General features: G+C 39.9%; 1 protein-coding gene across 13 annotated transcripts in view; it reads right to left on the reverse strand.

Moving 5' to 3' along the window:
• The window catches only part of MAST4 (microtubule associated serine/threonine kinase family member 4), a 564,301-nt gene that overhangs the window by 138,048 nt on the left and 408,569 nt on the right, over positions 1-17,684 (reverse strand). Inside the window, exon 1 of one of the 13 annotated variants that reach the window (XM_078449316.2) lies at positions 17,133-17,314. The exons of the other annotated variants lie outside the window; for them this stretch is intronic. Coding sequence (XP_078305442.2) covers positions 17,133-17,170 — 38 coding nt within the window. The 5' untranslated portion in view covers positions 17,171-17,314. Of the gene's footprint in view, positions 1-17,132; positions 17,315-17,684 lie in introns of those variants that run through there. 13 annotated transcript variants of the gene reach the window in all.

Here is a 17,684-nt window from a genome sequence, read left to right on the forward strand (position 1 = left end):
ACAGAAGTTGAGGCTGCAATGCAGAAGCTAACTAGAATCACACTGTCACACGTTAAGAAAGCCCCAGTGCTGGAGGTTAGTCATATGGAATGAATCATCTGTTATTACCTACCCTTGGTCCCCACTACAGAACAAGTGGCTATAGAACAGACGGTAGGGGTGGGGCGGGGCATAACTTAGGAATCTAGCACCAAAGGGAGAATAGGGAGACCTTGTGGTTTTGGAATCACTACTACAGAGCTCCCCACGACCCACTCAAATGCCCACAAGTACCACTTGGCAGGGACCCCATCCATTTCCCTCCTCAGACTTTTCCAAAGGCTGCAGAAATGCCATGCTTTTGTGGTGACAGAGAGCATTCCCATCACACTGGAGGTTATGGCCCAGAAAGGTTATGTTGCTTCTCAATACCTTACTTAAAGACAGCTTAGCAGAAAACATCTGAATAAGCTCTAAGAAACAATTCTAAATTCTCTAGGTGTGGCCTGTGATGACACCACAAGAAAAGAAATAAGCCTTTTAGGTAAGTAGTTTTAAATGAAGAGATTGCGCAAAGCCCAGATAAGATATTTTATACTTAAGTCACTGGCCAACTGGCTTAATCTCTAATCTCTTGTTTGAAATGGGGTCTGTTATGAAAAGTAAGCTGCCGTGAAGGGCCTCTTTCATTGAGAACCAAACAGATCAACAGGGTTATGCCTATAATGAAATGTAATACAGTGTAAAAACCTGTTCTTAGACTTCATTGTTTATATGGACCTCCAGATAGATTGTGTATGTAGATGGAGAGTCACAATGCCGTATTACTTGACAAACGGATTCCTTTGAAACTTTAATTTATTTTGCTTATCACAGAAAATGGTTGCAAAAGCAAAGATAAAGCTGCAAGGAGCAAATGAACACAAGCCGACTGTCTTCCCACAGTATGGTCAAAGTTAATCAGTTATCATGTTGCAAAATCTAGATCATTCTAACGCGACAAAATTCACAGGGCACCACACATCACTGTTTCTCCATTGTTAACTCAGCTTAACTAGCTCTTATTTACTTTCGAATTGGCCGTTTCACTAATGTCTTTGAGCAAAACCTTGTGGTTCTTTGTCTAAAAGCAAAGAACATTTTCAGCAATATAAACCATGCCTATGTTGTAATAAATGTAAACCAATGAGCTCGGTCTGAACCTGAATGTTTTCTCTACAAAGTCTCCTCCAAAAGGAGAGGTATCAGTAACAATCTGAAAACAGCACAAGGAAATTAAGATCCAAATACATTAATATTCACAACTTCATCAGTTAGCAGAAAACAAAATTCCACTTGGTTATTTTAATGGAAACAGGTGCTGCTTTTTTTTTTAAGTGCTATCAAGTAGGCAAAAGTGTTTTTTGTTTTTGTTTCTTTTTTAAGAGGAGTTGTTCATAGTAAGCAGTCATTAAGAGCCAAGAATGACATGGATTTCAAGAAGAATACTATTCTATCATCAAATGCTGGTTTCCATTCACTTCCTCTATACATTTAGTTTAGGTATAATAATTCATTCCTGACTTGAGAGTCTGTAAACTGATTAGATCAGGGAAACAAGTATTTTTATATTATTCTGAGATGAAATAGTTATACCTTAAATAATGCTGAATTGAACTTTACCTTGTTTCATGTGTAAATATGGCATATAATTTCTAATCCTCCGTGGTGAATATTGGACATGAAAGAAATAGCAATACATCTGTTACTATATGTTTATATGGTTACAGTTGCCATACACACACACATGTATGTGTGTGTGTATGTGTACTTAATAAAATATATAAATTAATACACATCACTTCCTTTTGTGCAGTTTAGAATTCTGTTCTCAAGAAAGCCTCTCCTACTTGCATAAAGGTCGATGGTACACAATTTCACACAATGACATGTATGACTGTGTGAAAAGGGTGAACCTTCTGGTCAAAGAGAGGCAGGACTGATCTGACAACAAAATGAAGAAATAATCCTTGTTTTGGTCTCCGAGTGGAATATTCCACACTTCCCCACATTTAAAATGGAATTTAAAATTGGTCTTACTTTAAAATGACTCTTTGCAACTCTCCTAGTGGGGAGTATAAACTGCATGCAGGCAAGAAGCACAGATCTTATTTTTCTTGTGACCCTACTGACCAGGCACAAAGCCACCCTTGACTAAACCTTGCTGGATCAATGAACCCAAGAATAAGCTACTAAACATGAGAAAGGGAAAGTTCTACTGAAAATGAGGGAGGGGAGAGTGTGCTCCTAATAAATCCTGAAACTTACCATTTTACAGTTTCTCCTCAAAGGCCTCTAGAATCTTCATTAGAAAAGCAGTGACTGGGGATTGGCGGGGTGGGGTGGGGGTGGGGGGGGTTTGCAATGTGCTGAGAGCCATACAAGATCAGACTGTCTCTGGCTTCCGAGCGTCAATTTAAAACAGGTTACACCTACTACAGTGTAGCTGATAGACATATTCAAGTAACTGCGAAAATTCTAAAAGAACCTATAGGCTAAGGGGTTAAAGTAGCAATTGGGCAAGAGTTTCTGGAAGGGGGACAGATGGCTTTTGACAAATAAGCGCACCTTCAACGCAAGTGACAGAAGTAGGTCATGATGAGTAAGTGAATTTTCCACTGACTCACTTCCATGCATCATGGGCAGCAAAGGATACCAGTGACCTAATGCTCCACCAGGAAGAGCTACACAAATCAGTTTTCAAACCAGAACAGCACAGACAACCACCATCTAACCTATAAGCAGTTCAGTTGGCAGGAAGGTCACAAGGCCTGACAAACAATGTGCACTTAGTAAAAATCCTTGTGTATTCAGAAAATCTAGTAACTTAGGGTTGAGGTCCGTGAGAGTAAGAGGACTCCTGCTCTTTCTCCAGCTAACAGATCAACACAATCTGGTTTAATGGGGCCGCACGAATTAACATGTATTCAATAAATTTCACTAAGTCCGAATGCAGTTATTATTTTTTAGCTTTGAATGTAAATGACCTCTATTTTAGGTCTGGTAGGGGAAAAAAAAAAACTGGTAAATTATTTTTAAATACAAATTCACTTATTTTAGTGCAAATGGAGCATTCCATTGTAAATGTCAAATAGTCACCATCCATTATGGTAATAGGGTCCAGCCAATCTTATCAACTTATTCAAAGTTCACTGCATGAATGATCAGAGCTCTCAGTCCCCAGACAGAGCTTAAAATATGTCCTTATTAAAAAATTCAAAGGCAATAAATCAGGTTAAATAGGTGGAAGAGATGACCCCCCTCTGCCATCTACTCCACAAAATGCCCAGCGTTCTCCGCTGCAGTAGATGTTGAGAGCTGATCATTTCTGTCTATGCCGAGCACACCAGGATGGGGTAGTACTACGAAGACTGATGGTCTCCATTCTCTTGGAACTTACATTAAAACAAGTCTGCTGAAATGCATGTGTTTTCCCCCACAGATAAGAGTAAATGCTTTCTTTCACCCAAGAAAAAATTACTGTCCCCATTTGGAAAGATTTCACCCGATGGACATCAGTTTTATTTTCTCCAGTGTAGTTAATGAATGGGGCAGCCTCATCCATACTTTGAACAAAAATAGTCAAATATTTTCAGCCAGTTCTGAAGCACCAGTTGAACCTACAGGGAAAACACTTTTCACTTTAAAGGTTGACTGGGATGGGATCAACACTCATAACCTTGGCCTCCTTAGCACAAGGCTCTAGTGAACCAAGATACTAAATAAAAATATAGCCATTGAGACACACCCAAGGCTCTCTACAATGAGACATTGTAAGAAAGTGACACTAGGACTCAAGATAGGAAAGTGCTGAGGCAAAGAACATTTACAAAACATTTACAAAAACTGGGGAGCTCCAAACACACAAAGCTTATATGGTTTTAATGTTTCGAACTAAAGCCACTTCAAACTACAAAATAGAATGGATGGGTTTAAAACCACAATCTCATTACTATATACAAAACACGTCTTCTTCCGAACATTACCTCTGGGAGTCTTACTGATTGCCTCAGGAGTGCTCTGCAATGATGAATGACAGAAACGAAAAGCTTTTTTTTTTTTTTTTTTTTTTTTTTCTGACTTAAAATGTCACTCAAATGATCTATTTCTGCCACCAGGGTTATGGTTACCTCTCCAAAAACCAAACTGATGAATATGTCATTTTACAAGAGCTATCCAATAACCATCAGATGGTCAACTCAGAGTTTTCACTCTTACTAACCTGGTTCAAGCCAAAGTTTTAAAGGAAAACAACCTTAAACCGTCAAATACTGCCCGAGACCATAAAATGAATGAGATACGGAATGGAGGTAATGTATCATGGAATTACTGAATTAATTACAGAGCTTTTATATCATATTGCCCTGAGAAATTATTTGTTAATGACCTACAAAAATGTGAAAGAGTGATATTTATTCACATATATATGAAACATTTAGGTAATAAAAAAATATGTACTTAATTTGGAATTTGGATTTTTAATTCTCTACATGTTCCTAAATATACATAACATTTCACATTTAACTATGAAATTGTGGTGACTTTCAACTTTGTAACATGTCTACATTTTTTCAACTTCAACAGATTTTATTACACGAAATTCTGCAGTATGTAATTCAGAGTTCAAAATGAATAAAAATAATGTCTAAGTCTTCCTTTCATATGAATTAGGACCAACTCTGTATAGACTGTACAAAACACAGCCAACCATTTCAATGATGTGATTAACATGAGATTATCAACTCAACAAGAATGAATTTCTATTTCGCTTCCTCCTACCCTTTTGCCCACATAAGCAAACATGTTCTTCTAAAACTACCATTCTGTCCACCTCATTTTCCCTCTTTATGGACCCAGAAATCATGCTACCAACTGAGGACTTCTGAATACAAAATGCTTTCTGTGCTGGTCAAGAAAAAGAGGGTGAAAAAAGTAAAACAAACAAAACAACAAAGAACACTATGACTATGCCACAGAATTCTGCAACCCCAATGTCTTAATCAACTCCTATCATCTCTTTTCATACTCATTTCTTTTTCCTTAGAGACAGACTATACATGATGGTGGGGTTCCCCAATATACTTTTAACTGTGAGGAAAATGCCAGCAGTACCATGAAACTTCAGTAGCTGGAGGATTCTGTGATCAAAGATGGCTAAACCCTAAATGTTAACCCCCAAGAAAAAGAAAACACACACACCTATGAAAAAGGTTAAGTATATGTTTCACTACATAGATCATGTGAAAATCATCTCCTATCCTCACCTCCATCTCACTTGGGAACACAGAAGGCACAAAAGATTCTGCCCTGGATCTAGGCAGCCCTAAATACTGAAGACTCCAGGAAGAGAAATATTCAACAGTAATCAACTTTGACACTATTCATTAATCCTTATGTGGGGTGCCTGGGTGGCTCAGCTGGTTGAGCGTCTGATTGCTGATTTCAGGTCAGGTCATGATCTCACAGTTGTGAGATGGGGCCCCCGTACTGGCCTCCATGCTGGGTGTGGAGCCCGCTTCAGATTCTTTCCCTCTCCTGCTCATGCTTCCTCTCTCAATAAACAAACAAACAAACATTGATCTTTATGTGGATGACTCTTAATCCTCAACCTGGAACTTGTTCCTATGTTCCAGATCCTTGCATCCCAATAGTCAGCTGTACACTGCAACTTGGGTGTCTATAGGAGTAAACCAAAATTATTTATTACTTTTGCTGTCCTGTTTCCTGTGTTTCCAGTTTCACCCTTCCTCACTATAATCATCCAACTGGTCATCCAGTCCTGTGGATTCCATCTCCCTTCAAGCTCACTGCCACCAACTTGGCAGTCGTATCGCCACTATCTCTGGCCTGGAAGCCTGGCCTTTCCTTGTCCCATTCCACTTCCTCCTCCACTGCCAGGAATCTTTCCAATGGGCAAATGGGATCTAATCACTCACTGCCCTAGGTAAAACCCTTCATCAGCACCTCCCTCCAGGGGAGTAAATTTCAGGCCTCTGGCACCCTAATACAATTTCTTCAGGTCTCATTGCCAGGGTTCTGTGCCTGGAATATTCTCCACCATTCGCTGGCTCCTCTCTCAGCCACCAACCTGGTTTACTTCCCCGATAACTCACTTTCTGTCACATGGCCATGGGATGCTCTCAAAACTGTTTTGTATTCCCGCACTCCCCACCCTCCTGAGGGCTAAGAGAGGTAGACACAGAGGCACAATCACACACAATGTAGCAAGTTCCTCTTAATCTTTGTGTCTTCTTCACCCACTCCCACCACATTCCCCATGAAACTGCAAGCTTTCAAAATGGCAGGAACCATCTGTCTCCTTCACCACGGCCTTCTCAACACACTGCCCAACATAGGGAAGGTGTTCAGCTAATAGTTACTGAATTCATGAACAAACAGGTGCAGACAATGGTAGGGCAGAGTGTACCAAACTCCACTTCCCAAGCCTCATCCCCCAAATGAAATCTCCCCTGCTTTAGGGAGAGCTTCTTAAACTTGGAGGTAGCCATAAGAGATGATCCCCTAAGGGGTGGCTTCTGGGAAATAAGGATGTTTCTTATCTGAAGTGCTTAACACAGACTAGGAGCCAAACAACTCTTTCATCCAAGTCTCTACTCGTTGACAAATGGCAAACCGCTATGAGACTGAAAACTCTCATGAGGAAGAAACTTACCATTCTTACAGAATGCACAGTTTTACCACTTTTAATTCTGACAGGTAGTTTTCATGCAGATTGACCTAAAGAAAACTAGAAAGAAACTCCCCCATCTTTCATGCAGTTTCATGGGTAGAGGCAATGACACATCTTGGCACCATGTCTAAGTTTCCAACCCTAAATGGAGAACCAAGAGGTCCCATTAGCCCCTCCAGATGATTATAATACATTGACATTCACCTGTGCGTGTGCACAGGGATATGGAACCCAGCCAGAGTTCACTTTGCTTTTGTGGCACAGTTAGGACTCTAAAGAGAATAAAACACTTATGCATGAGCTACTGGTCAGGACAGATATATTTTACTTTGTTTTTGTAGTAACTATATATTTTGATGAGTTCTGTGCTACAGATAAATGTGAACAGTAGGCAAACCATTTATCTTAGTACAACATTAAAGTAAAAAACTGCCGTCTCTATGCTAATTATCTGAATTATATCATTAAATATGCGGGTAATAAATATACTTATACATCTCAAGTAATAACTCTGACAATTTATAATAATTACATAAACATTCCTTCCTGATGAAGATAACTTTTAATAATTGTATGTAAAAACATTAAAATAGAATATATTATAGTTATTCTACCTCCCATATTTAACGTGATATATTTGGACTTACACAAATAAAGGTAACTGGCTACTTTAAACCTGATTTTTTTTTTCACAGACAGCTTCATTTTCTTTTAACTTTTTTTTTTTTTTAACATGTATTTATTATTGAGAGACAGAGAGAGACAGAGCATGAACATGGGAGGGGCAGGGAAAGGGGGAGACACAGACTTTGAAGCAGGATCCAGGGTCTGAGATGTCAGCACAGAGCCGTGCGCGGGGCTCGAACCCACACCACAAACTGTGAGATCATGACCTGAGCCGAAGTTGGAGGCTCAACGGAATGAGCCACCCAGACAACCCCCAGGGAGCTTCATTTTCATTTGCATTCAGAATTAAAATATAAGATGAGGGGCACCTTGGTGGCTCAGTCAGGTAAGCATCTGACTCTGGATTTCAGCTCAGGTCATGGTCTCACGGTGTGTGGGATCAAGCCCCATGTTAGGCTCTGTCCTGACAGTGCGGGGCCTGCTTGGGATTCTCTCTCTTCTCCCTCTTGCTCTCTATCCTTCCCCTGCTCATGCTGTTTCTAGCTCTCTCTAAATAAATAAATAAATAAACTTTAAAAAGTTAAAAAAAAAAAAAGAATTAAACTATAAGATGAAGCCCAAAGATAAGGAGACAAGGAGACCTTGCCATCCACATCTATGTCAGTTCCATGGGTCACTAAAAAAATGATGGATTGTTTTTTCATCTCTTCTGAATAGGATTCCATGGTCTCAAGTATTACAGAAGGAAAAAAAAAAAAATGTGCCTAAAGGGCTATGATTTACAATGATTCTGTTTCATACTGATGAACATAAATGACCATGATAGAAAATTGCATGCAAACTCTAGAAGAGGCAAGAAGAGATACTGATCCATAGTAGCAACTAAGGGAGGAAAACCTGCTTACAGCCTATGCATCAAGCTTCTATCAAATTTGGTAGAGGGTCTTCCAACCTGAAAATGATTCTACGTTTACAAAGCCTTCTTATAGTCACATGAATTACCTTTCCTAAGGAGATGGACAAGTCAAATCACAGGTCTCTTAGGCTAAAAGTCTGTATCTAGATTTACATGGAGGCATTTATACGACAACTGCAAAGCCAAACAAGAACCTGCCTCTCCATCAGAAGCTACTATCCTGAGACGGTGTTTTAACAGTCAAATGGCATGACATTTAAGAGCATTCATAATTCTCTCTCTTCCAAAAGACTTTTCTCGAAAATGCAAAGTCGAAGGAGGTAGGCAGGAAATGTGAAACAATGGCTTCCATTCTCTGAAAGGATTAGGATAAACTCAGCTTGCTACCCCTCTTGTTTGGAACATACTCAGACCTCTGTCATTAAAACACAAACTCTAGCAAAGAAGACAGACTTTAAGACTAGCAAATGAGAAGTGCTTTGTTGATATTATTCCTTAACTTCTTTTTATTTCAAAGACCTCATTTTCCAGTTGGGCAACCTAATTCAAGCCGGGTCAGTAGGGAGGTGTGGCTGGCTCATGGTTTCTGCATGTTCATGGCCCTCATTCATTAGGGGAGCACATGTGGTTATGACAAAGAGGTCATGCTGCTCTGATGGCAAGATGCTGAGGGACACAGACTCCTCCAATGTAAGGACACAACTTACTACACAAGGAGCAGGGGACAGGTCCACATTCCCACAAGTCCTGGCTGTTGGGTCCTTCCAAAGGCAAACAGTCAAGGTAACAAGAGCCTCTACCATGCTCATGTGGCTGTGGTTCGTTCTAATACACTCTTGCTTCACTAGCAACAGGCTCAGGAAGTGATGAAAAACCAGCACATTTTTCACTGCTTACTTCCTAGCCAGGTGAATCATATATACACATACCCACAAATATATGATATATCACATACACACATATACACAGATACATCATATATCATATCATATATTATGGAATATATAACACAGAACACTCATAAATTCTTTAGAACATCTGTTGAGCCCTCCTACTCACTAGAATCGTCAATTTCCATACTGGGCATTTTTTTTTTTTTTTTAAGGTTTATTTATTTTGAGAGAGAAAGAGAGAGAGAACGCACACTTGTAAGAGCAGGACCGGCACCCAGAGAGAAAGAGGGAGGGAATCCCAAGCAGGCTCCACACGGTCAGCGCCAAGAGCCAAATGTGTGGCTCAGACTCAAGAACAGTGAGATCATGATCTGAGCCGAATCTGAGTCGGATACTTAACCGACTGAGCCACCCAGGCACCCCAGGACAGGGCATTTTTAACTGAACATGGCCCTAGCTCTATTCAGCTTAGCCCCTACAAACTTTATATGCCATCTACAAGGTGGCATTTAGGTGATTCTATAGCTGTTCATTAACAGCATACTTGTACCAAAAGGGAGAGAGATACTGCTACTTATTGTTGGGAATTTATGAGCTAGTCAAACATTAAATGAGGGAGAGCAAAATATCCAACTCAAAAAAAGCTATGGTTACCCAGTGTCACAGCACAGAGATCCAATCTTATTTCGCACACAAATCAGATCAAATGAAGATGGAAATGCATAAAACATTACACAAAACGTTTCAAACCTTGATAAAAGCAGGCCTTGGAATGCGCATTAACAGCAATTTGCCTTTAGTAATGTTTCATATTTGAACATTTAGTATGTGTTGAGCGGGGAGGTGGGGGGAAGCAAATAAAATTCATCTAAATGTTTTCTTCAAGTACTGATAACAATATAGCCAAGGTTCAGAACAATTATAAAACTCCAGGAGTTCTTTGTCACTGTAACAGTGTCTTTTATCCTATCCCTTGCCCCTGCTGCCTCCCTCCCTCCATTTCCTAAGTTCCATGGAGGGGATATTCATTCTTGTAGAAGCTTTTCACCCTAAAGCATATGCAGTGTTCCTTCCAGACTTAAAAGCGGCGATATTATACACTCCTTCTATTTCTTTTGCTAGGGAAAATGTGGAACACCCAGACTGCCAATCTAGTAATAACACACCATGCAATGGGAGAGTCACAAACTTGGAAGGAGCCTCAAGTAGACATAAAAGCTACTTGGCATTATATATCAAGATTCATAAATATGTGCACGTCATTTTGGCTTAGAAATCTCTATTCTGGGAATTTATCCTAGGGAAATAGTTCCAAAAGACAGAAAAGCCTATATGCATGAATATGCTCACTGTGGAGTGCTTTCATTCAATAAACCTCGATCAACTGTCTATGATGTGCCAGGTACCACGCTGGCATAAACTCTCTGCCTCAAGACATTTACTATCAGCTGGGAATTCAGATAAGTGTACCCAGAATTATAACATGTTGGGATAAAAGCTAACAGGGCTGTAGAGAAGCACTAGAAACACTGACATGTGTTGGAAAGAAGAGCAAAGAGAGGCAAGAAGGACTTTACAGAATTTTGGGTAATGCTCTTAACATCTCTTCACGTTATTTTTTTTTTTAGAGACATAGATAATGTTAAAATACGGGGGGGAAAAATCCCTTCATTATTCCGAAAAAGACTTTTCTTAATACACTTTAAAAATAAAAAATAACAAACATGCATAATTGCCCTTAACAGCTCTCAGATGTGCCCCCCCCCCAACCCCGCCATGTTTCTCTCTACCATGTGTGGGAGTTGGCATGTACCCATCAATCATGAAATCCTCATTGGGCACATTCTACCAGTCTTTTCCCCATCTTAGTTTTCTACTAGACACCAGGGCGTCCCTAATCAAAATTGCTGAGAACTCCAAGTTCATTTTGCTTAAATACAAAACAAAATAAACCAACAACAAAAAAGTCTAATCGCTCCTTTGAGAACTTCCTCTTTTCAATGGCTCAGAGTGAGGTCAGTCGGAAAACTCTTGCTTTAGGGTTTCAGGAGGTCCTGCGCTAAACATGGTTATTTATAATTTGTAGCAATTTTTGACTGTTTTTAGAAGTGAAAAAAATTCCAGTTTTAGGGGTTCTACTGGGAAGGTTTTGAAGAAGTATACATTGGGCACTCCTAGTAAGAGAGTAAGAAATACTAAACAGAGACATGTTGCCATGTACATAGAATGCCTGTATTTATTTACTCTTAGATTAGAGCAATTTCTATTCCTGCAACATGCTCAATACCCCAGTTCAAGTCCAGACAGGCTATATAACAGGGTGTGTGAGTTGTGTCGATACCTCTCTCAGCGTGTTCTGTCCTGTGTCACGGCTTGAGGCTTTGGCCATACTACAGAGGTGGAGAGGGGCTTTGGAAGGAATGTTATTTGAGAAGGCCACACCGGAACTATCTTTCTTTACAGAGCGCCTAAAGAGAAAGAAGGAACTTGAAACAATAATGGGAAGACTAAAGGTATGGGAGGGTTAACATGGACCGAGTGCCTACAAGAGCTAGCCCCTGCTGGAGGTTCTGGGTGGGCAAAATCCTCCATACAGGACCAGAGTACACATTTTTCAGCTTTGCAGGCCAGAGTCTCATGTTACAACTACTGGATTCTGCTACTGTAGCACCAGCAGCCATAGTTAATACCTAAATGAACTGATGTGGCTGAGTTGTAATACAGCTTTATGTGCAAAGACAGGCAGTGGGCCAGACTGGGCCTGTAGGCTGTAGTTTGTCTACAGAGCCCTGACCTAAGTGCTTCATAATTCACTTTATATGAGGCACAAAAAGTGTGATTATTTTTCCTAGTTAAGGATGAGGAAACCATGTATCCAAAGCAAGGTGACCTGCCTGCTACACATCCAGATGTTACAGTCAGAATTCCAACCAAGGTATGTCTAAAGCCAAAGTGTAAATTGTTTCCATGTGAAAAGTTCTCTTAGGTTGAAAACAGGTAAGGAAGTCAATGTGAAAGAAAAAAAAAAGACGAGTCTAAATCCTTGCTCTAGCTTAACATTAATCGATCTATGCCTACCTATGACACATTATGGCAGACATCATCAATGCTGGTAAAACAGGGATGTAGGTGAAGCACTCCTCCCAAAAGAAGCTTCTGAAATATTCAATACCGAACGTCTTTATACCAGAAGGGAAAAGGAACCCAATTCTGTATTATAATGTGTCAGATGATCACAAAGCTATACTGTAGTCACTATCCTAGAACTGTAACACTCCCAGAGAGAACTCTGTAAAACACTACCAGTGATACTCATATATTTCCTAATTCATTCATTTCATGCCCAGACAGCACACTATAAAAGTGCTTAAAAAAAAAAAAAAAAAAAAAAAAAAAAAAAAAAAAGGATGTGGTGTTTGGCCTTCAGGAACTTTTACAGAGTTGGAGGCAATACACAGACACTAAACAGTTAAGCATCACCTGCTGATCTGAAAAGCCACTTGAGTATGTAAAGAAAATTTAAGAGTGATGCATACAGTTTAGCGCCTGGGAATCAAGGAAGAGGCAAAAACAATGTGCTCACTCCTGCTTCCACTTGAACCTTCTTCAAAGTTCTTGCTCTTTTAATGCCTCCTGAGAAGGTGAAGGTTCTGTTTTCACCACAGGTGTCCTAGTTTAGAACCTGAAGACCAGGATCCAAGACCATCCAGGTTCCAACTTGCTGACCAGCTTCAAAGTTTTGTACCTGAACGTCAGTTTTGTCATCTTACAATAATGGGGTCTGACCACATGTTTCTTAAAGCCTTTTCCAAGTGACACCTTCCCTGAATGAGTTTTTCAACACAATTCTGTAGGCCCAACAATCAAAAAAAAGGAAATAATAACCTGGATGAAACTCAGATGGCCACATGTCTTAATCCATGACATAGGCCTCTTTCAATTCTCACAGTAAGAAAAAGTTTCAATTATTAAAACTATCTCCCTTAAAAAGCAAAAGTAGCACTTAGAGAGTTGCACAATTATTTCTGAAAATTAAATGATGATTTTCCCCAAAGGACAGAGGGGAAAGGAAGATGTGGAACAGATGGATTCATTGTTCCCCTATGGAGAAAAAACATTTCTACACCTTGCAAAAATATATTAATTGGCCTGCCATCTGGCGAGCCTGCTCACATCCATAAGGGATAAAGTTTAGATCTTGAGGTTTAACATTTAAGCCTGTGGGGAGATGGTAATTGGAATCTTTCGGAGTTAGCATTAGTATTTTTAAAGGGAACATTTCAAGAGAGGTCTGAATACAAGTGGAGAAAAACAGGACCTAAAATGTGAGACCATCTAAGGTGACATCACTGGTGTCAGTGGCCTGGGCCTCACTCTGCACACTAGGGAGCTGGCCATGGACACTCCCACGTATGGTAAGGCTGTGCCTTGGCTCAGTGGCTTTCAGACCATGGTTTTCATGCTTCCACACAACTTCATAGATAATTCCTATGTACCTTCTTGTACGTTAGAGGTATTTTTCAAATTTTCTGGATATTATACCACTGTAAAGCTGGCTATTTATTTACTTATTTTAACGTTTATTTATTTTTGAGACAGAGAGAGACAGAGCATGAACGGGGGAGGGGCAGAGAGAGAGGGAGACACAGAATCGGAAGTAGGCTCCAGGCTCTGAGCCGTCAGCCCAGAGCCCGACGCGGGGCTTGAACTCACAGACCGCGAGATCGTGACCTGAGATGAAGTCGGACGCTCAACCGACTGAGACACCCAGGCACCCCAAAGCTGGCTATTTAAAAGAATGTCTTTAAGGGAAAAAAATCAGCTCATAAAAGAGGAGATACAAAATACGAATTTTGTGGTATATACACGTGCACTCGGAAAAGAAAACTTGGAATGATAACTGCATATTTTTAATACTGGGAATGTTTGAGTACTAGAATCTGGGGAAATTTTTTGACTCTACAGTTGTTGGTATTTTCTCCATTCTCTGTCGTCAGCATGCATTATGTTCACGTTTCACCTTAAAAGCTATCTACATTCCACTGAGACTAAAATTGTTCTTTAGTTAAGGGTGCCTGGGTGGCTCAGTTGGTTAGCTGTCTGACTTCAGCTCAGGTCACGATCATGTGGTCCAGGAGTTTGAGCCCTGCGTTGGGCTCTGTGCTGACAGCTCGGAGCCTAGATTCTGCATTGGATTCTGTGTCTCCCTCTCTCTCTGCCCCTCTCCTGCTCACACCAGTCTGTCTCTCTCTCTCAAAAATTAAAAATACTGGTAAGAAGCAATAAATTATTTTACAAAGCAATTAAAGTTATCTTGAGTTTACCTTTTATAAAATGTATGTTTTGTTTTGCTGTCACTTGCAGTGAAAAACTCCAAGATTCCTTTTGGATGTCTGTATTTATTTTCCAACATTCATAATTTATGTCTTAAACTATATACCTTCCACCTCATGGCCCAATAAACACCTCCAGATTGTTTTAAACAAATCTGACCAGCAGGAAATAGTTAATCTGATTTTTTACAACTTCTTCACCTTTGTAGGATCAAGGTGCTATTATACATTAATCATGTACCACGATTTCGGCAGTTTATGCTTTCCTCTCAGGGATCTCATGATGCATTTTCCTGGTACCTCCTGAATATTATTAACCAAGTCATCAAACTCTGTGTTAATCATCTTCCTCATCAAAATGATTTTTGAAAAGGGTGACACAATGTAACACTGTATCTTGGCTGGGATCCTAGAATAGAAAAAGGACATCAGGGAAAAAAGAACCTATAGTCTTAATAAAATATGGAAACTAAGTTTTTAAAAAGGGAAGGAAGGGGTGAGAAAAACAAAACACCTTATTCTAATCCAATATGAGCAGTATCAAACAATTAAAGAACACCTACAACTTTTTGAGGGTATGGAAAAGTGTGGTGGTGGTCATAGGACTGTGTCTGTCAAAATTCATGGAACCGCAAACCTGAAAGGAATGGCTTTACTGTCTCTAAACTGGATCTGAATAAACCTAATTAAAACAAAACAAAACATACCTATCGCCCTGGACTTGTTCTAGAGCAAGTAAATATCAGCGGTCAACCTAGAGTCCCAAGCAATCTGGAGAAGGCCTAGGCCTGGGTTAGTGGCAGTGAAAACGAAGGTAAGGAAAATGTTAAAAAGCATCTGAAGGGAATACTTGCTTCTTCCACTCCCTCCTCAGGAAGGGGCAGCCGTTCCCTCAAATACAGCTCAGATATTGTACCAGTAAGAGCCACAAGATGGCCAGTGAAGGATTTCTGTCGTTTAGAGAATCCCGGATACAGTATTTGTGCCTTTTGCATGTTACAGATTCCTTATTCTATTTTTTTATAATTGTTTTATGCAGAGCAAAGCAGTTACTTCTTAGTTCTTTAAATACAATGACTTTCCCAAGGAAAAGATGTATTTAAGTGAGTGCCTTCCATTCATCTCCCCCCCCCTTTTTTTTTTTTTTAAAAAAAAAGGTAGTTAGCACCAGCATATTCAAAACCAATTATTAGATTGTTAAAAAGTGAGGAAGAAGCCTGTAAGCAATTCATCTCTAAAATCCCAACTGATCTTTTTTTGTTTTTTGGCATTCAAACTGTATTGTCAACTTGTGTCCTTAGAAGAAATGAACTGTATGTACACTATTACAAGATCAGCAAGGATTGTGAAATGTGTTCCTAATACATACATTCATGTGAACGCACAGGATTTTATAATATTTAGAGAGAAATCTCAGAAAAGTGAGCTTGGGGACAGCCGTGTTACTCATTCAAAAGGCCTCTGAGATAGCAGCCGTTGGGAGCTATACCATAAGTAAAACCTCAATTTTACCAACCCACTCAAATACCAGTATAGACTGATACTTTAAGATGAGGAAAGCACAGGAGAATACATACACAGTTTCCATTAATGGGAGAGGGAATCAGCAAGTGGCATTTTAACACAAAGCAAAACCTACCTCTATTTTTCACTCTCTTCCCTCAGACAGCAAGCAGGTGGCATTTCTATTGCAAAGATGAAAATTATCAGGGCTCTGTATTCCCACACCTATCTTCAAATTGCCAGGTGGATTCTATACCATAAAACCTGAGATGCTAGAATCTTACTTTACAATTATCATTTTCAATAATTAGAATGTTGCTGGAGTTATACTCCATTGGAGACAGAAGAAGACAGTTAAATTTCTATCCAGATTAACCTCTTACTACTGGCAAGATTCAGGCAGTTAATTGATTTTGTTAAGCCCCCATTTTTTCTTCTGTAAAATAGATATTACAGATAGGGTGAAACTGAGGTGACAAACTTCCTCAACACATGTTCCGCCTCTTTGTCTTGCTTTGCTGATGTTGGTACATCTCCTACCGGTTATTAGACGCCGCTGTAATTACCTGGTTACACTGCTTTCTAACCCACCAGAAGGAAGGATCGTGCCACATGCATCTGTTTCCCAGGTGGTAACCACAGCCCTCATCATATAAAAGGTACTCAACAAATATGTGGTACGTACGTGAATAAATGAGGCAATGCGATGATTCCACAGACCCTGTCCACAGAAGTCAAATGTAGTCAAACTAGGCTATGAGGTTATCAGGATTCAGAAGGTGATTCAGGCTACCCACGAGCCACAAAGCAGGAAAAGGCTCACACAGAGATGCATAAATCATAAATAACCCCTCCAAATATTTTTAAATATAAACAACATCCCATGTTTCAGAGGTTAATCCCCCAGCTCTGAGCTTTGGGCCCAGTTTCTAATCATTTGACTCCTCTTTCGTACTACATTAACCAAAGAAAATAAATTGAAAGAGGAGCTGCACGGCCTTGAGTATCAGGGGCCTATCCCGTCCCAATCAAACCCCTGAGACATCCTAAAGAACCCAGTCTACGAAGAAGGAAAAACACAACAAAGAAGACAAAACTGAAATCACGTTAGCCTAACAGGCCTTAACATAGAGTTCAAGATATATACCCACCTGGAGCTTCCCAACAAAGTCCATAAATGTTGGGCCATGAATCCCCTCCAAACATGTTAGTTTCTTATTAAATAGATCTGAAATCAAACCTGTTAAGTGGCCGAAGAAAGAGCGACAGGCCACTGCCCGTGGGACACACCTAAAAGAATGGAAGAGCTGAAAAGCAAGCCTGAGTTTCTTCAGCTCTGGGCCGGGCATGCCACTCACACGGGAACTAGAAAACTGGCTCAAACTGAAAACGATAATCTTTCTGGAACAACAGGTCATGACGAGCTTCCTTAATGCCAAAATAAGTGTTTAGAGGGGACTTCTACTAACCAAAAGAAAGTGTAAACGGCTTATATATTTACTCTGGCTTGAATACAACATTTCTGAATATGCCTATCAGTGCCAAGAGTCAGAACCCTTTTCCTCATGGACCTTAAACCTGGAACCCATTCCATGGAATCTATTTCCTAGGAATGACATCAAAAGCCTGTATCACATTAATATCCAAACAGCTCAATTATCTGTACCTTCTGACTCCCCAAATCACCCTAGGCCTGGTATAAG

Source organism: Panthera onca, chromosome A1, assembly GCF_046562875.1.
Source record: "Panthera onca isolate mPanOnc1 chromosome A1, mPanOnc1 haplotype 2, whole genome shotgun sequence".
In the NCBI taxonomy this organism is placed as follows: Eukaryota; Metazoa; Chordata; class Mammalia; order Carnivora; family Felidae; genus Panthera; species Panthera onca.